The sequence below is a fragment of the Vulpes lagopus genome, chromosome 3 (assembly GCF_018345385.1).
Source record: "Vulpes lagopus strain Blue_001 chromosome 3, ASM1834538v1, whole genome shotgun sequence".
NCBI lineage: Eukaryota > Metazoa > Chordata > Mammalia > Carnivora > Canidae > Vulpes > Vulpes lagopus.
This window is the reverse complement of record NC_054826.1, coordinates 125,777,099-125,795,988: the sequence shown is the minus strand read 5'-3', so window position 1 is coordinate 125,795,988 and position 18,890 is coordinate 125,777,099. Positions and strand designations below refer to the sequence as shown.

Here is an 18,890-nt window from a genome sequence, read left to right as displayed (position 1 = left end):
CTTAAACCGCTGAGCTACCCAGGCTGCCCTAATTAACTTATTTTTTAAAATTATTTATTTTAGAGTGGGGCAGGAGCAGACTGGGAGGGAGAAGGAGAAAAGCAGACTCCCTGCTGAGCCCTCAGGACCCTGAGATCACAACCTGAGCTGAAATCATGCGTCAGCCACTTAACTAACTGAGCTACCCACCCCCCCACTTTAATTTTTTTTTTTTTTAAGATTTTATTTATTCACGAGAGAGAGAGAGAGAGAGAGAGAGAGGTGAGGGGTGACAGCTCCTTGGGTGGAGGCTTGGTGTGCCTGGACGTTCCAGGGCAGTGCAGAGCCTGGGCCCTGGTGCCCAGGGAGGCTGGGGTCATTTCCCTTCTTGTCTGTCATGGTCTTCTGGCCTCAAACTGGGCCAGCCAGGGCTGATCTTCTCTCAGGCTTTGCTGAGTCAGTTGAAGGAATACGGAGGGTAGGACGCTGCCCTGGGCTCCCTGGACGTGGTCACTGAGCTGTTAGTGAGAGGTGCGAGTGAGTCTGCTGCCGCAGAGCCTTCAAGTGGCATGTGTCAGGACTTTTGGTTGACAGAAAAAAACACATCTCAATATGACTTAGAAAGGAAAACCAGGAATTTATTGGCATAGATTCTGAAAAAGCCGGATTGATGCCTTGGGCTTTCCTCCTGAGGCCCAAGTCGTCAGGACAGAGTCGCTCCATCTCTGCTGGCCTCAGGCTGGCGCTCTGCAGACCTCGGGGTGCGAGGTAGTCTTGGCCTGGGTCCCCTGGGTCTGTCCTAGGCTGCGTACTCTCCTCTCTCGCCCTGGCTCCCAGTTGAGGCAGGTGCACGCTGTCCTCTGGCCAGACCACACGGATTCAGGTAGGACTGAGGTCGCTCCCAAATTTTTCCCCAAGGAAAGTTGGGGTGCTGCCACCTGAAGAGGGTTCCTGGATGCTAGACATTAGCCATCTGCACCTTTGCTCAGACTTGGTAAGAGCAGTCTCGAGATTAGAAGCACCAAGAGTGTCTGGGGCAGTAGCATGGCCTTTCCCAGGAGCGGGGAGCACATAGGCGGGCAAGGCCTGGAGGTGACCCTGGCCCGTTGCTCTCTCTCCATGAAGCATTGGGCAAGTTGTGCCACCTCTGTGGGCCTTGGTTTCCCATCTGCCCACTGGAGGTAGAAACAGTCCCTCTCTGTAGGGTGGCGGCAGGTGCATGAGGTCAGGTGTGCAGAGTGCTCACTGAACACGGTCTGTCTGTTGTGAGCCCCGTGTGCCAGCAGGACAGGAGAGGAGGGCTGGGGTCACTGCCTGCTGGTGGAGCCACCGCGCATGCCTCCTCAGACCGGTGTCTATTATCCAAGCACCAGCAAAACACCGACCGGCAGCTGGTGCTGAGGCTGCACTCAGGGTGCAAGGGAGGAAGAAAATGCAAGTCACTTGTGGCTTCTCAGGGCACTCCGTTGTGCCCTCCACCCCCCAGGAGCAGTGGGGGTTGTGGTCCAGCAACTGGCCAGCAACTGGCCAGAAGTGCAGGCATGGGGTGGGCTCTGTGCACACAGCTCTGCTCCCCGTCAGGCTCTTACCTGAACCCTCCCTTTACTGGGCTGAATTACAGCACTCATAAGGGCAGTGCCTGCACGTCCCCCAGCGTTGACATTATCAGGATAACTTTAGGGCAGTAGTGGCAAGATGGCCCCCCGTGCCCCAACTTAGGGTGGGGAGGGCAGAAACAGGCTCACAGAGGGGCCCCTGTCCCCTGGGTAGCTGTGGATGACCGTATCTCCTGTCTCAGGTGGTCACTTCTCCCACGCCCCACGGGTCACCCCAGAACAAGGCAGGAGTGCAGTGAGGGACCCCTCCCTCTTCAGAGTCTGGATTTCTGTAGTATAGCCCTCTACCCTGAGGCTGCAGCAAGCATGAGGCCTGGCAGAGGCCTGGGGGGCCCAAACACGTCGTCCGCCTCCCTGCATGCAGAGTCCTGCGTTCCTGGGAATCCATGTCTTGTGCATCTCTGTGAGGCCCTCCCAGACCACCTTCCTCCTCAGCTCTGCCGCCTGAACGTGCGGAGCTTTGCGTGGCTGGTGCTCACTGTGTGTCTTCCCAGCTACCATGTGCACAATGCACCGCTTTTACCCCATCTTACAGACAGAGAGACTGAGGCTTGGGTGGTGGAGTCAGATTCCATCCCAGTACCTGGCCCCTCCTGGTCCCTCCTCCCACTGACAATCTGGGACCCAGAGGCAGTTTCTGGGCCTCCTCTTGCAGCCCTGCCTGGGGTGTCCTCAGCTGGTCTCCTCTGCCCTGTGGGTCCTGTCCTGGCTTGTGACCCCTGCTGGGGAGCGGATGTGGAGATTGTGCCCAGGTAGACAGGTGTGGGGAGGAGAGCAGCCTTTGGCCCGGGAGCAGCCTGGAGCCACAGAGTAGGAAAAGTGCGAGCAGGTTTCTTCTTGTGCTCACCTGCGCGCCACATTGTGGCCACTTGCTTTCTGCTCTTGGTGGGGACAAGCCAGGCACCTTTCTTCACAAGGCTGAACACCGGCTCGCCCGGAGCTCAGATGCCATCCATTGGTGTGCGTGGAAGCCTGAATTGGGGCAGCCCAGACGTCCCTTGGCAGGCAGGTTGGAGAGTGGGGTCTGGGCGGGCAGCAGAGGGGTGCAGTGAGGGCAGCCTCGGAAACACGGTGCGTGATGAAGGAAGCCAGACAGGAAAGGTAGGTGCTGGGAGGTCCTGCTCCTGTGAAATGTGCAGACCAGGTGAATCCGTGGACACAGAGTGGGGCTGACCCCGTGGGGAGGGCTGGGGTGATGGGGTCGGGGTTCCCATGGGCATGAGGAGAGTGCTCTGGATGGTGGTGATGGTTAACCTGGCCTTACAGATGTACTTGATGCCGCTCAGTTACACAACTTGCCATTTTAATCACTTTTACCTATTTTGCCAAAAGAGAAAAAAAAAAAAAAGGTGCAGCTGGCTATCTTCCCTCGCCGTTTCGTCTGTCTTCGTGAGCTCTGCTGTGATGCCGTCCTCACCGGGCCTCCTCCCTCCAGCTCGGTCTGACTGTTCTCGCCTCCTTTTCTCCTCAGTTGAACTTTGACCTGGACCGAGGTGTGTTTCCAGTGGTCATCCAGGCCGTGGTGGATGAAGGAGACGGTGAGCGGCTTTTCCTTGTCCATCTCCCTTCTGGGCGTGGACCTTTCTCACCTCATTCAGCAGGGAGGACTTTATTCCCGAAGTGATGAAAGACGTTGGCTCAGCCCACTTAGCGCATTTGGGGCCATGGGTTCAAGCTCGGAGCCGGCCGGCTGCTGGGTTCTGGCGTCCACCCCCCGTGGGATGATGGAAGACAGCAGAGAAGGGCACAGAGCAGGGCGGGCCGGGAGCTGTGGCTGTCAGCACGTCAGGCCACGCTGATGGGCTGGCTCGAGGCCCTTTCTCCTGCCAGGCTTGCTGGGTCTCTCTGTTGCTGCTACTGTAGGCTGCGGGCCCCCTGGCCTAGGGCATGGGACCCCTCCCAGCCGAGTCCTGGCTTCTCAACTGTGTCTGAATGTCCCTCCATGCAGAGCCAGCAGTGGGCACTTTGAGTGGGCTCTGGAGGAGGTGTGGCCAGAGGGAGCAGCAGGCCCCCCAGGCAGAGGAAGGCAAGCTGAGGACGATCCCCCCATGGGTTTTGGGCTCTCCAGCTGAGAGTATTGGGAAGCAGCAGCTAAGAAAGAGAGAAGCTCAGGGTAGGGGGCAGAAGAGGGGTTGAGGCCAGTTCTGACCGCTCCCTCCTCTCTCTCCCGGGTAGTTGTGGAAGTGACTGGCCACGCCCACGTGCTCTTGGCCGCCTTTGAAAAGGTAAGTGCCGTCCCGCCCTTTACTGTGCCTGTTACCAGGGAGCATGGGCAGAGGGGTGGTGTTTTGAGACTAGAAGTCTGAACTTGGGGTCCAGGCTGGGCCAGGTGGGTTTAGTGCCAGGGGCTCCGGGCACGTGGCGGGCTCTCCAGTTACTCTGGGCTCCAAGGGGCTGCGCCTTGAGGGAGGCTTTTCAAAGGGTATCAGATGTGCCCGGAGGGGCAGAGAGAAAAGACCTCCAGGCCCTCCTGGAGTCCCTGAGTTGGGGGTGCCTCACATACTAGGAGGTCGTTTACGTGCAAGAATTCACATTACCTTCAGCCTGATGCGTATTTGAACTTAGGTGTTTGCCCCTTTCTTCCACGCAGACCCGAGTCCCCAGTCTCCCCAGCTGTTCTTGCTCATGGCCATGTTACGTGGGGTGTAGTGAGAATGGTCAGCCCCATCGTTGTCTCTGCGTTAGGGTGTCGTGGGGCCTGGGGATGGTCCCATTTGCCAGTCACTGCTGTTCACGGGGCCAGGCAGTTGTGTGTTCATGCAGCAAGCAAGTGCCTGGCTGTGTTGGGAACAGATCCTCCGCTCACCGAGCCCCTTGCTGGAGGTGGTGGGGGTGCATCCCCTGCTTGAGAATGTCATGACTGACAGCCCCACTCCCCAAGGCCCTTTGACCTTGGCCTGCACTCTGCAGATTGTAAAGTGTTTCCAGCACCAGCCTGTGGCCTGGCTGGACGAGGATCAGGGACCCTGGGAGGAAACCAGGCTCAGGCTGCTTCTTCTGGACTTAGCACCACACGTGGGCATCATCCTGCTGACCCCTCGTTTCCTCAGCCCGGTGTGTGCACGCGCAGCCTGTAGAGTGTTGAGGGCGGTGCCCAGCTCTCCTGCCTGTGATCTGGGTCTTTCCAGACTTCCCAGGGAGTGAGGACAGCTGGGCCCAAGGCCCCTTTGGCACATGTGTCCCGTGCTCCCCTGGCCCCTGGGCTGTGGTGGCGCTGAGCGCCCAGGGTAGAGGTTGGGCGTCTCCCTCGCCAGCTGCGCTCCCCAAGCCCGGCCTTGTCAGAAGAGGTGGTAACTGTACTGTGTGCTTCTGTGGTGAGCGGGGCAGGTGGGTGATGGCAAACTCCGTCTGCGCTTCCAGTTTAGAGCCCAGTGAGAAACTGCTTTCTCTCTGGAGTCCAACCCACTGAAAATGCTGAGTGCTGGTCTCAGTTGACTCCGAGGGGTGACTTAACTGGTGGCTTCATGAGTCTCGGATCTCATACCTTCATGAACCTCGAACTTTGGACGGTGTGTCTCCCCAGATGCCACCCAGCACATTCACCGTTTACCTTCTTTAGTTCTCAGAGTTTTTAGAACTTTGGGCTTTCCTTATACATTTGCGTGTGCACAGTCTTCTCAGTGAAGCCAAGCCCTTTGGGGTTAGAAGTGGGCTGTGTCACTTCTTGCCGTCCAGGTACTGCTGCTTGCTGTTGGGGGGCTCTGGTCCCTGTCAGAACTTGCCCAGTGGTCATAAACCTGACTGAGCTTGAGAACTGCCCGGAGAGTTGGGTTACCTGGGTGAGGCGGTGCTCCCGGTAGTTTCAAGGCCCAGTCAGAGGGCCACGTTTGGAGAGACCTGGCCGGGCCCCGTCCTTCCGCTGTGGATGTGGAATGGCTGAGGAAGGGCCTTCAGCCTGCCAGGCGGGGCTGCTAAGTGGTACCAGCTTGTAACTCTGTGTCTTTCTCCCTGGTAGCACGTTGATGGCAGCTTCTCTGTGAAACCTTTAAAGCAGAAGCAAATTGTAAGTCTGGTAGGAGAAACACTGTGACCCCTTTTGATATTAAAGACCCTCAAATACACTCACTGTCCAGAGTCGTCATCTGGGCTCTGGAAAGTCCGGATCTGCCCCTCTGTGCATGCGTGCGCCCGCCAGGTCCCAGTATTGACTTGCAGCCCCAAGTTTCGCCCAGCTCGGTGAGGAGGGTTCGACCTCCTTAGGGCTAGGTGGGAAATGCAGCTCAGACCGCTTTTGAGCATGGTGACGTGTGGTCACTCTTGTGCAGCTGTGATGGGTGGTTCAAATTGGCTTTTCCCTGGGGAGGGGGAGGGTAGGTGTAGAGGGTGTGCTTGCCTGGCCCGAGTGGAGGTTGGCTCCATGCCCCTCGGTGAGCAGAACCTTGGGCCCCCAGCCCCTGCCCTTCTGCCTGTGTCACTCGCTGGGCTGGGCTGGGCCGGGTACGCTCCTCCTGGCCCTGGGCCCACTCGCTGAGGTGCAGGTGGGCAGAATTTCAAACCACACCTGCTCTGGGACCCAGGCCTGGCCCCTGGGAAGTGGTGTTGGGCCAGGGGGGTACAGCGGGGCTCCCGAGTGGGGCCGGCCAGTGCCCGGATACCTCTGTGTTCTCCAGGTGGACCGGGTCAGCTACCTGCTGCAGGAGATCTACGGCATCGAGAACAAGAACAACCAGGAGACCAAGGTTTGTGCTGGTGGTGACCTCGGCTGGGACTGTGAGTGGACCTCACTCTCATCTTCCCTTCCACCTGCCCGGGAGCCGGCTCCTGGAGGGGCTTGCCCAAAAGCCCCAGCCCTGGCCCTGGCCCCGTGGGCTAGTCCCCTGTGTGCCTTCCCCAGGGGGGCCCAGGATCCCAGACTCCAGGTTTCTTTAACTTTTCAAAGGCTTTCACAGAGAAGGACAACCTGGGTGGCTGGGTCGGTGAGTGTGTGGCCCTTGATTTTGGGATTGTAGGTTTGAGCCCCACGTTGGCTGTAGAGATTACTTAAAGATCATAGCAATAGTAATGAATGAATAAATAGAAGAGTTAACAGAGCCTATGGGGCATTTTATTCTTTTTACAACAAATTCCCTGGCTTGTTAACATCATTGAGTTGCCAGCCATTGCGTGGGCAGGGATAGCCTGGTGTGTGGGGCCCCTTCCCACCCCCTCGGGGTGAGCTCTAGTGGCCCCCGCCGGTGGCCAGCCCCCCAGCCCCGAGCCCTCTGCACACCTGTGGCCAAAGCACGTGGCTGACGGAGCTGTGGTCTGGCGAGCATCGGCCTGTGCCTTTGTCATCATTTGAAAGGCACGAGTGACACTGCCATCTCTTAAACGTTTCTGGAAGTCTTACACGCAAGCCTCTGTGACAGCTGGGACCGGCTGAAAGCCGGAAGTCAGGGCACTTTGGTCGGGCCCTTAGTCTCGGAGTGTTCTCTGCGTGCTTCATGTGTCAGCACCCCCTTCCACAAACAGCCTGGTGGTATGTGTTGTCACCTTCAGTGGCCGTGTGGCATCTGTCATGCCTATTCAGTGCCCTGATTTTACAGATTGCACACAAGCAGCGTTGCTGTTTGGAAACCAAGGGGCAAGGCTGGGTACCGGTAAAACTTGATTTACAGAAACAGCTGGTGGGGCTGTAGTTTGCTCTTTTACAGGGTTGTCATCTCTTGATCCAGACACTCATTTTGATTAGACAAGGTGGACTTGTCTGATTTTTTTCAGTTTCAACCCAGTATGTGGGCGCCCTCTGTAAGACATGCCTGTACTGTGGGCCTTTCCACGCTGCTCTGTGGTTCCAGGGAATAGGAGGAAACGTGGGTTTTCTTGGTTTGGTGTGTGTGTTGGGGGCAGGCACGAGCCGGGTCTGAGCTCTGGGCCGTGTCCCCTGAAGATGGGAACACCTCCCTGCCCTGGCCTCTGCCTGTGGCCCTGGGGAGCCCGCTGACACTCGGACCCTCCGTGTCCCCGCAGCCCTCGGACGAGGAGAATAGCGACAACAGCAACGAGTGTGTGGTGTGCCTGTCGGACCTGCGGGACACGCTGATCCTGCCCTGCCGGCACCTCTGCCTGTGTAACTCGTGTGCGGACACGCTGCGCTACCAGGCCAGCAACTGCCCCATCTGCCGGCTGCGTGAGTGGGGCCAGGGCTAGGGGGCTGCGGGCTGTCGCCTCCCGCCCCGGGCACAGCGAGTGGGACGTGTACTTGGCGCAGGTGGTCGGTACCCCTGGCGACCGCGCTGGCACGTGTGCGGCTCACATCCCCGAACATCAGACTTCGGGAGTTAACGGCGGGAACGGTGCCAGGGCAGGTGCTTGCCGTGAACTTGGAACGGGACAGAAAGTGGCCTGTGAATCACACCTTTAAGTGTTACGTGGACAATATTTTGATGTAAAAAACCAGTCCTGGTGAGGTGGACAGCCGACAGGAGTTTGTTTCCAGGAGCACTCCAGATGTTTTCTTAGTTAATTCTGAATCAGGTGTTCGTCCTCCAGTGGAAGGAATCCAGACATTCTCGGGGCAGAAGATCCTGCTGGATCGAAATGAGCATCCAGCCGGTGGGCGGGTCCTAGCAGTGAAGGGCCTGGGCTGTCGGGGGAGAGCCCGTCCTGGACTCCGGGGGTTTTCAGTTGTCGGGAGCTGACGGCTTTTTGGAGAAAGTCTTCGTGCCGTTTCACACCTTGGTGTGCCTGTCAGCCTCCGGGGCAGCCTGGGGGTACCCGTGCCTCAGCCCGAGCTCCTGTACCAGCATCCGGCTGTGTGGCTGGATGGCTTGTCTCGTCAGTATCTTGGGGCTCAGAGGGAGCCTGTCCAGGGTCACAGCTGGTAAGGGGCAGGGCTGGGTCTAAACTAGTGGTGAGCTGTGTGCAGGGGTCGCGGGGTAGGCCGAGCGTGTGGAAGTGGAGGGGGAGGCCGTGGGGTCTGGGCGGTCCGGAGTCCAGCCCTGATGAGACCTCAGGGCTTGCAGGGAAGGCCGCAGGGGGCCTGTGTGCTGGCTCTGGAGGGACAGGCAGCAGGCCAGGTAGCCTCTCCTGGGTGAGGAACAGTCTGGGAGCAGGAGCTGAATGCCAGCCTCCCCCAGGGGCCCTGTGTCTGGTGTTCTCGGGTGCGGCATGGTGTGACGGCCCAGGGGCCCAGATGGGCTAGGGCATGGGCCCCTGGCAGGTGTGGGGGGCACTTGGGCTGGGTGAGCTGGGCCAGGGCCCTTGTCTCTGAGGCCTGCAGCCTGGGGCAGCCACCGTCAGCGCTAGAGATGTGGGTGTCACTAGCAGGTGCTGGGACAGTGTGCAGCTGTTTACCGTGTGTGACCTTGTGCTTTTCATAAACGTTACGCTGTTTTGTTTTGTCTTTAAGATTTTATTTATTTATTCATGAGATACACAGAGAGAGGCAGAGACTTAGGCAGAGGGAGAAGCAGGCTCCCTGCAAGGAGCCTGATGTGGGACTCGATCCCAGTACCCTGGGATCACGCAGTGAGCCAAAGGCAGATGCTCAACCGCTGAGCCCCCCAGGTACCCCAGCATTACACTCTTTATTAGGGACACTGATCAGGGTGACCAGTAGCTTGGTCCTAATTTATTTTCCCAATTCTTGCTGCTTCTGGTTTTGTGGTGTAGAGATTGTGCCGTCAGGGACATTCGCATACGTATGTTTACCGGTCCTTGGTGTAACTTCCGGGAGGAGATACCCGGTCGCCAGGAGTGACGCCGCCACCACAGTCAAGGGTGTAGTCCCGGGTTTGGCATGTGCGAGGCTGGTGGCACCCTCCCTGCTGCCCTGGAAGCTCCACCTGAACTGGGTAGTGCACTCCTGGGCTCTCCTGTCTCCCCTCTGGGGCGGTTTGATGATCACTCTGTTTTGCCTCTGATTTGGAAATGTGGCTTGTTCTAGGACCACTGTGGGTGGGTGGGTGGCCGGTGGCCCCGGGGTTTAAAGGGCCTCCGTGGTGCCGGAACTGGCTGCTCCTTGCCTGATGGGAGCCCTTCCCTCTGCCACAGCTTTCCGGGCCCTTCTGCAGATCCGGGCAGTGAGGAAGAAGCCGGGAGCCCTGTCCCCCGTCTCCTTCAGCCCTGTCCTGGCCCAGAGCATGGACCACGATGAGCATTCAGTAAGTGCCTCTTTCTTCTGTGCTGTGGGGTGGAGGCCAGAGAACGGGGAGTTTCTGCAGGAAGCCCCTGCCCATTTTCAGTCTCTCAGTCCGGATGCCCTCAGGCTTTACCCTTGGTGTTAGGACAGCTTTGGCTTCCCAGTGGGGCTGCATTGGTCAGAGGCCCTGGGCCTGTGGCCAGAAGGAAGGGCATGGCCAGGCTGTCTGCTTCTCACTGCCTGCCGGCTCTCTGGGCCTCCGTCCTCATCTGGCCGAATGGGGTGACCCAGGCTGGGCCCAGGGAGCCCCGGGTCCTGAGAGTATTGTTTTTCCCGAGAGCAAAGGCCATCTGACGGCACGCAACCCTCCATTGAGTTTGAATGTCTGTCACCATCATTCTACCAGGCCAGATAGCCAGGGCCACCGTATGGGTCCTAGGAGGTGAGGTCTCACCCAGTGGGTGACTATGATCTGTCCTCTCTGTCCACTGAGGGGGGCTGCCCAGCCTGGACACAGGAGAGCGCCTTGGCAGCCACCCACCTCACTTGCTTCCTGGGAAACCGCAAGGTGAGCTTGTTGCAGGCAAAGGAGGGGAGACAGACTCAGGCTTCAGGGAGAGAGACGGCTGTCTGGGTCAAGACATTGGCAGAAGATGGAGAGAGATGTAGAGACACAGAAAGAGAAGCAGAGACAGACATGGAGAGAGATGAGCAGAGACACAGTCACAGAGACATGGGGAGAGACACATGCAGAGAGGCACTAGGAGAGACACAGAGGAGACACAGACGGGGATGGGACTAGAAAAGTAGGTGCTGAGACACGGCAGAGAGGCACAGCAGAGACAGGAGGAGCTGGCCCAGGTCTTGAGCTCCCAGCACCCCCCCACCCCCACCCCGGCCACAGCCATTGTCTGCGGGTGAGTCCGATGTTGGGATTCAGTGATTCTCAGAGGGAAAGGACCCAAACCCTGTGGTTCGCACACCCGCAAGATGGGCTTCTGCGCTGAGCCGGTGAGTGTCCCGTGTTGGGCCTGTGCAGTGTGTGTGAATATTGGGCCAGTGTTTAAAGGCTGGAAATTTTCCATAAGACTCAGATTTCTGGCTTCTCTTTCAAAATCTGAAGGTCTGGTCTTGCAGCTCAAGCTGACACAAGACTGCCTCGGAGGTGGGGTCCCCATCACCCCCACTTTTCCAGGCCAGCCACACTGTGTATTTTGCCTGCTGGGCCCCTGTTGGCATCAGGGCTTACTATTCCCGAAACGGCCCTCCAGTGTATTTAATGTTGGGCTTGACTGAGGAACACGGAACATTTTCTCCAGCCATGCAGTTTTAGTAGAGAAGTTAGCAGTGAGATGTGATTTGTTCCTGGGAGAGGAGGGGTGCTCAGGGGTGGACGGTGGGTTTTCTTGTTCCCTGTGTGTGCCCTTCCCAGGCTCTGCCCTGGAGTCTGAGCATCCGGCCTGACCTTCCCATGTCTGTCCCTCTTATCCAGAGAGTGCCGAGATGGCTCTCACACAGGGCGGCCCTGGGTTTGGGTTGTGAGCTTCCCATGCTCCAGAGGGCCGGCGCCTTCCCCTCCAGAGAGTTAAGATAGCCAAATAACGGGCTCTGGTTCTCCACCACGTTCCCTGAATGAGCAATTTGCACCTAGTGGCGTGGAGAACCCAAATTTTCTTCAGTGAGACCTTTACGGTCATTGAGGAATGGGGGTGATTTAGGGCTGATTTTTCTCCCCAGCTTCCTTTAGGAGTTGGACATTGGTGATGAGTTTATGAGACAGTGGCAGACCTCATAGAAGTGCAGGGTGGGGTGTCCCTTTCTCGAGCCCAGCGGGGCCCACTTGTGAGGAGTACCTGGCTAGCCTCCTGCCTGTGCTGGCCAGGACCTCCTTCTCGGGGTAATCCAGACGATGGTGGCCAGTGGGACAGGGATGGGCTCTACGAGCGGCATCACTTCTGGGAGTTGCAAAGATGCCCAGGCCCTACAGAATGTGCACTTGGCCAGGTCCCCAGACCTCATGTGCAGGTTCAGTTTGCCAGGCACAGGCTCACGGCACACCCAGAGGCCAGCAAGCCCGAGACATGCCCCAGCCAGCCAGCTCCAGTGCGGTTTGGGGGATGGCAGTTGTAAAACATATGATTTTTATCTTGACAGTGTCCCTTTAAAAAATCAAAGGCGCACCCCGCCTCACTGGCCAGCAAGAAACCTAAAAGGGAAACAGTAAGTGTGTTTGGCCCTGTGGCCACATCTTTGCCCCGCACCCTGATGATTAAACCAATGACAAGTATAGGAAATCATTTTCACCCCAGGCTAACGTGTTTGGTTAATTTAATCTGTCAAATCCACTCTCCCCAGTCCCGGCGTCCCTGCCCAGGAAGGGAGTTTTGTGGAACAAGCAAAGCTCAAGGTCTGTCGGCAAAAAGCCAGTGTCTTGGATCCTCGCTGCCAGGCGGCAACAGCGCCAGCCTCAGGCCGCCCCTTCTCGCCAGCTCTGCTTCTGCCCGTGGTCCCCAATGGCCTCGTTTCCCTTTTTTTTCTTGCTGGCAGTGGAATGATGTTGGAGGTGGAACTCACTCACCTTGCTGCTAGTTTTTGCAAACAGTCTTCCTCGCGCTTGCTTGTCATCCTGCATCCCCTGCTCTGTCCACCTTGGATGTTAGCTCTTTGGGCCAAGGACTTGGTTTCCTTGCATTTTCCCTGCATCTCAGGGAGCAGGTGGGGGCCTCTGCCTGGAGCCTCTACTGACCCCCATGGCCCCTCAGCAGAACTTAGAGAGGCGGAGGTCACGGGAGGGCCAACCCAGAGAGAGGCTTTTTTCCTCTTTGGAGGATGAGGAGGTTCAAAGCAATTACTGACCTTTCAGTGGAAGGCAGGCTGGGAGCGGATGCAGGGCAGCACGGGCCAGGTGGCCAGGGCACTCGGGGAAGCTCTGCCTGGCCCTTATGCCTTTCCTGGTCCACAGGGCTGTTCTGTCGTACCTGAAAGGCAGCTCTCCCCTCCTCCCAGCAGAGTGGGCAGGTGGGCAGGGGTTCACAGTGGGAGCACTGCCGGGCATCGGTCCCTTGCCTTGTCTAGTGAGAGTGAGGCGGGGGGGCTGTCCCGCCTGCGCAGTGGCCTGGGGGCCTCATGTCTTCAGCACCCGGGTGTCTCCCCACCTTAACTCTAAAGCAGGACTCAGTCTGTTGATTTGCTCCACTCCCAGCAAGGGGAAGACTGGGCCTGAACCAGAGGTGCCCATTAGAAGCGCCTGAAACACACGTCACCTCCAGTGGACACTTGTTTCAGGCACACACAGGGTCTCAAGTTGGGCCAGATGCCTGTGCTGGGCAAAGCTCCCCGCGGGGCCAAGCCCTCCCTGGTCTAGAACACATGCTACTCCACTGGCCTCTCCCGCCTTCGGCATGGCTTTGCTCTCCACCTGCTCCTGAGCCTCCTTTCTCTCTCTGACCCCTCACTCTCCACCTGTGCCAGGCAGGAACAGAAAGCCAGGTAGGGGCTGGCCAAGACCAGGGGTGGGGAGGGCTCCCAGGTGCCCTCTTGCCTTCATCTGGGGCACAGAGTGAGCATCCAAGGCTGCGTGCTGCGGCTGATGGCCGAGGGAACCCAGGGAGGGTGTCTGATGCTGCTGCGGTGTTCTTGGCGCCCCTCTGAGGGACGGGGATTTAGATCCCTGGAAGGTGGAGTGGACAGGAGATGGTCAGAAGGCAGGTTCTGGGGAGTAGAACGTCCCTGGGGCACAAGCCCAGCGTCTGGGGCTTTGTGGCCCAGGGCAGCGGGCAGGGAGTGTGGCCGGCCTGTCCCTCACCCACCCTTGTCCTCGCAGAGTTCTGACAGCGTCCCACCTGGCTACGAGCCCATCTCCCTGCTGGAGGCGCTCAACGGCCTTCGGGCCATCTCCCCAGCCATCCCGTCAGCCCCCCTCTATGAGGAGATCACCTACTCAGGCGTCTCGGATGGCCTGTCCCAGGCCAGTTGTCCACTTGCTGGGATCGATCGAATCCTGGAAAGCAGCCACCAGAAGGGCAAGCCGAGGAGCAGATCCCCTGACAGGTGAGGCTGATGCCAGGATTCCCTCTGGGGGTGGTACGTGGGAACCACCCACCCGCTCTGTGGCGGGGCTTGGGGAAATGTGTGGTGTCGTGGAGGCAGGGCAAAGCCAGGGGGCGCCAGGGTGGCTCAGTTTGTCGTCTGACTTCGGCTCAGGTCATGGTCTCTCTGAGTCCTAGGATTGGGCTCTGGGGTCAGTGGGGAGTTGGTTTGAGATTCTTTCCCTCTCCCTCTGTCCCCCCTCTGCCCCGCCCCATCCCTCTCCATTTGCATGCATTCAAGCGGTCTCCCCCTGCCATAGACTGATTGATTGATTGATTGATTGATTGATTGATTTTTTGAAAAAAGTGCAAAGCAGGTGTATGTGTGGGTTTAGTTTTAGAACTTTTTTTGGGTGATTTCACTAGAATGGCTCACAGAATCAGTAGCAGGTTAGGTTATGGATAAAAGTTACAGCAAAGTAGAGAGAGCAAAGCAGCTGGAAAGATGCGCTGGTGGAGCCCAGAGGTGCCCAGCGTCCCACCCTGTCCCAGGCCACACAGGACATGGCAGGAGCCCCTGGAGTCTCAGGGTCCCAGGATTTTCTGGGGGCTGGTCACGTGGGCACATCCTGCTGTGTGAGCAGCAGTGGCAATCAAACCTGGGCCGCCACGAAACCAGGCGCATGATGTTGCCCTAGTTATGCCTGAGAAGTAGAGGGTCCAGTCACGATCCCCCTGGACAGTGCGAGACAGGTGACCAGCCTTCCGTGTTAAGCCTCTTTTCACATGTGCTGTTTATTTTATTTTTTAAATTTAAATCTAAGTTAACCTATAGTGTGTTATTAGGTTCAGGGTAGAGGTCGATGACTCACCCGTTGCCTGTAACACCCAGTGCACGTTCCGTCACGTGCCCTTAATGCCCGTCACCCAGTTACCCTGTCCCCCCACTCCCTTCCCTCCAGCAACCCGCAGCTGGTTTCCTAGAGTTTAGAGTTTCTTTTGGTTTGTTTTCCTCTCTGATTTTATCTTATTTTTCTCTCCCTTCTCCTACATTCATCTGTTTTGTTTCTTAAATTGCACACATAAAGGAAATCATAGGATAATTGTCTTTCTCTGACTTATTTTGCTTAGCTTAATATTCTCCAGTTCTCTCTCGTGTGCTGTGGTTTTAAGAAAAGTAAAGGCGGACGTAAAACAGGCCTGGCCCCTGTGATTACACACGTGGCAGGGCCGCTCCAGATGGAGAAGTGTGGGGGTGTCTCCTGCTGCCCCCCACCCCAGGGGTACCATCGTGATGCTCTCCTCTGGAAACACGGAGCCGTGTGTGGGCCCGTGCAAGCATGCACCGGGGACGGCCTCCGGGTCCAGCCCACCGCTGTGCCTGCTGGCGTCCTGCTGTGCACCCACCTCCCCACAGGTGGCACTGGCTTTGGTGGGTTGGCGTTTATCATCCACATGCCCTCCACCCCGTCTTGTCTGTCCCCAGCACCCTGCGGTCTCCGTCGTCCCCCATCCACGAAGAGGATGAAGAGAAGCTGTCCCAGGACTCGGACGCCCCTCCCCCGCTGAGTGGGGCGGGCCTGGTGCTCAGCAGCTCCCCCGAGGTGAGGCCCACCGTCACCCTGGCCCCGCCGCCTGTCCGTGGGCCCCCAGACCTGTGGCCAGGTGTGCCCCAGGCCCCCATCCACCGCTCGCTCGTGTGGCAGCAACCTTGGCTGATTTCCTCATCTGTGGGGTGGGTCCTGTTTCGGGGGCTGCTGGGGCTCTTGCTGTGAGGGAAGTCCTGGGCCAGCGGCACCAGAGCTGCAGCCACACATTGTTCTTGTTTCCCAGAGCTTCGTAACGGAGGAGGCGGACGAGGCAGCGGCATTAAAGCAAGGTAAGCCTTCTCCTCAGGAGCATGTTCGGGCCTTCCCAGCGGCTCTGCCAGAGGCTTCTGGAGGGTAGCTCTTCAGAGCGCACTGGCTCCCCTCCTGGGGGTCATGAGTTCCTTACTGCAGGACCTCCCAGAGGACAGCCCCTGGCCCTCCTGGTTTTCCTTCCACACCCAGCCAGCACGTAGTAGTGGTGGTTAGTTGCTCATGCAGGTCCCCTACGGGCTGCCCAGCTGGCACCTGGAGAGACCCAGGGTTCCTCCTGAGACCAGAGGCTGGACTGAGTGCCTAGCTCAGTCAGGCCCCTCCTTTGCATGTCCCTGTGTCCCGTGGAGGGGCCGTGCACCTCTCCGTGGAGAGTGGAGAGTTTAGCACAGAGTAGCCTGCTGGGGCCTGAGTCCAGCTGCCACTGGTGGGCACTGGGCTCTGTGTGGGGCATGACCCCCACCTGACCTCACAGTGGTTGTGGGATATGATGAGGTGCTCCGTCTCCTGGCTGGGGAGGTATCATCCCACCACCGACCCAGTCATTCCTCCAGGTTGGGGTGGCAGGAGGCCCAAAGCCATTTAATTGGGAGGTGACAGAGGCAGGAAGTAGCCCTGGCTGGCTGGCTGGCTCCCAGGCCTGCAGCATGGTAAGGACCCCAAAGTAACCTGCAGCCACTCAGTTCCCCAGGAGGTTCCCCAGTCAGCATTGTACCGCGGTGACCCGCGTCCACCCTGGGAGTGGCTCCCCGCCCCCAGCGTGTGGGGCCTGCCTGCAGGTTGCTGGGCCTTGGGGCCTTGGGGCCTTGGGTCTGGGTGTGAGTGTTGGTGCCCAGGGCAGGGTGCCTGGTCTGGGTGTCCTCACATCCTGCCTCTTAGGCCTGAGCTCCTCCACCTCAGCCTGGGCCTGAGCCTCTCCCGACACTCCTGCCTGCCTCCCTGCGCAGAGCACGTGCCCAGACTGCGTAGCTCCCTGCTGTGCCTGTCACGGGGCACAGGCCCCGCTTCTGCGGAGGGGACCTCCCCCTGAGGACACCCTGGGCAGCCCTGAGCACTGCTGTGTGAGAGTGAGGTGGCCGCGCTAGCTGCCCCCTGCAGGGTGTGTGGCCCAGCTGGAAGGATAAGGATAAACAGGAGATATTAAACTTATTACCATTCCTCAGGTATATAATGTGTTTATAATGAAAAACAGAAGCCCTGAGCTGGAGTTGGGAGAGAAGGGTAGTAAAGAAAAGCAAACCTTTGCCTCTCAGGCCTGGAGGGCGGAGGAGGGTGTCAGGGTAGGGTCTGGCCCCCAGTGGCTACAGAGCCCTCAGGCAGGAAAGACAGGCTCCTGGGGGTCCTGACCAGAGGGACAGTGGCCACCTTCTGCCTCTGGGCCTCTGACCTGCCCTCTCCTCTGCAGGGAGCCGAGTGCCGTCCATCGAGAACGTCCTACAGGACGGCAGCCCTGAGCCCTGCAGCCACGGCCAGCCCCGCCTGCCAGCTGATATCTACCTGCCAGGTAACAGCATTCGGCAGCTGAACTGGGGGGAGCGCGGTGTACTGTCACCATCCGCATGGACCTTGGGGCCCAGTGGGCCAGGGGGCAGTGCGGTGACTGTCCCTGTGGAGCTAGGGGTCTGCTCTGACTGCTTAGGGAGGGGCTGGCCTGTCGGGAGCCCAGGTGTCTCCCTGGCTTTGCCCATATTCCTTCTGTCAACCCCAAAGCACAGCCAGGCCCCGGGTCTACAGCACCCCCACCCTCCGCTGAGGCTCTTTGGTGAAGAGCCTGTGCCTGAGGCCCCTTTGCACCCCGGAGCCAGGTCTGTGTCGGGAAGACAGGAGAGGCTGGTCCTTCTCTCCATCTCCTGCTTGGGCCCGGTGGGCAGACCTAGTCCCACTGGAATCTCCCACTCTTCCTTCGTCCGTGGGTACAGCAGGCCCTGTTTGGGTGCCCCAGCAGCAGGGCCTCTGCCCAGGGAGCTACAGACAGAAAGCTGCACGCCGGGGCCTGACGCTGGCCCCCAGCCCTCTACCACCTGCCTGGGGGGCCGATGAGCGCTCACAGGGTGCAGGTGAAGCCACGCATCCCAGGCCGGTGCTGCGAGGACGGGTGGGGCCAGGCGCCTGCAAGGCCCAAGGGCAGCGGGGAGAGGTTATTGCTCTGCCCCCTTTCTCTTTTTTTTTTTTTCTTTTTGTTTTTAAAGATGTATTTTAAAGATGTATCATCTCTGTGAGAGACACAGAGGAAGAGGCAGAGACACAGGCAGAGGGAGAAGCAGACTCCCTGTGGGGAACCCGATGCAGGACTCGATCCCAGGACCCTGGGATCACACCCTGGGCTGAAGGCAGATGCTCAACCACTGAGCCACCCAGGTGTCCCTCTGGCCCAATTTCCAGAGGCCTCTGTCCCCCGCCCTGAGCTCCTCGCTCTGCTCCTCAGGGTCAAGATCCTCAGCTTGAAGTACTAGGCTCCAGAGATGGGGGACAGGACTTGGGACTCTGAGACTTGTGCCTGCTGCCTGTTAAGATACCATCTAAGGTCCGATATCAAGATAAATAGCCACGGTGCCCTCAGAAAGTCAGGCTCCTGCCTTGTGGCTAGGAAGACCTTTGCCCCCCGCCTGCCCCAGGACTCACTGCTGCTCAGTTTCCAGTGACCTGACCTGTGCCTCGGGCCTGGCTGTGATGTGCTTTGGTGTGAAGGTGTCTCTTGTCCCACCTGCCCCAGCTGGACAAGCAGTGGCCTGTGCAGACAGGGTCCCTATAGCCCAGAGGGTGGCCCGTCACCAGGTGTAGGAAGGCGGGGTCATATGTTCATCCGCACTCGGGGGCCTACCCAGAGAGACCCATGGGTGAAAGCCATGCCTAGGACCAGTATTCCATAGAGTAATACAATTCCAGTAAGTTCTTTCAAGGAACTTCAAGGATTTCCTTATAATTACAAGCTTGGGGGGATGGGGAGAGCCCATAGAGGGACTTCCTAGAACCACGAGTGGGAGTTGTGGTCCTATGGTTGAGGAGGCACCTTGGACCCCCCCGCCCCCCAGCAGTGCTACCCCCGCGCTGCCGGCGTGTCTGCAGTTCAGGGCAGGCCGCAGCCGCTGGGCTCTGCCTACAGGTGACACCAGGCTCTCTGGCTCTGTCACCCCTACCCTAGGCCAATGATGTGGCCATCTTCAGCTCCACGGAGGGGGCGGGAAGCATGTTGGCTGTGCAGGTGATAAAGGAGAGGTGGAAATCCGTGTTCGGGGGAAGCAGAAGGCAGTGTCCGGCCACGGGGCATAAGGAGGCAGCTCCGGGGCCTGCGACTCACCTGGTTGTGCCCCCTGCACGGGTGCCCCGTGGGTTAGCATCCGGAGCC

At 58.7% G+C, this 18,890-nt stretch overlaps 1 protein-coding gene across 4 annotated transcripts in view; it reads left to right on the top strand.

Annotated features, from left to right (window-relative positions):
- Positions 1-18,890, top strand: part of MGRN1 (mahogunin ring finger 1) — a 59,224-nt gene that overhangs the window by 36,396 nt on the left and 3,938 nt on the right. For 2 of the 4 annotated variants that reach the window (XM_041746986.1, XM_041746988.1), the window contains exons 6-16: positions 3,067-3,133; positions 3,771-3,820; positions 5,551-5,598; positions 6,206-6,274; positions 7,545-7,704; positions 9,570-9,679; positions 11,812-11,877; positions 13,481-13,707; positions 15,172-15,289; positions 15,519-15,564; positions 16,950-17,048. In XM_041746986.1, coding sequence (XP_041602920.1) covers positions 3,067-3,133; positions 3,771-3,820; positions 5,551-5,598; positions 6,206-6,274; positions 7,545-7,704; positions 9,570-9,679; positions 11,812-11,877; positions 13,481-13,707; positions 15,172-15,289; positions 15,519-15,564; positions 16,950-17,048 — 1,060 coding nt within the window. The remainder of the gene's footprint in view (positions 1-3,066; positions 3,134-3,770; positions 3,821-5,550; positions 5,599-6,205; positions 6,275-7,544; positions 7,705-9,569; positions 9,680-11,811; positions 11,878-13,480; positions 13,708-15,171; positions 15,290-15,518; positions 15,565-16,949; positions 17,049-18,890) is intronic. The other 2 variants (XM_041746987.1, XM_041746989.1) reach the window with 1 other exon arrangement.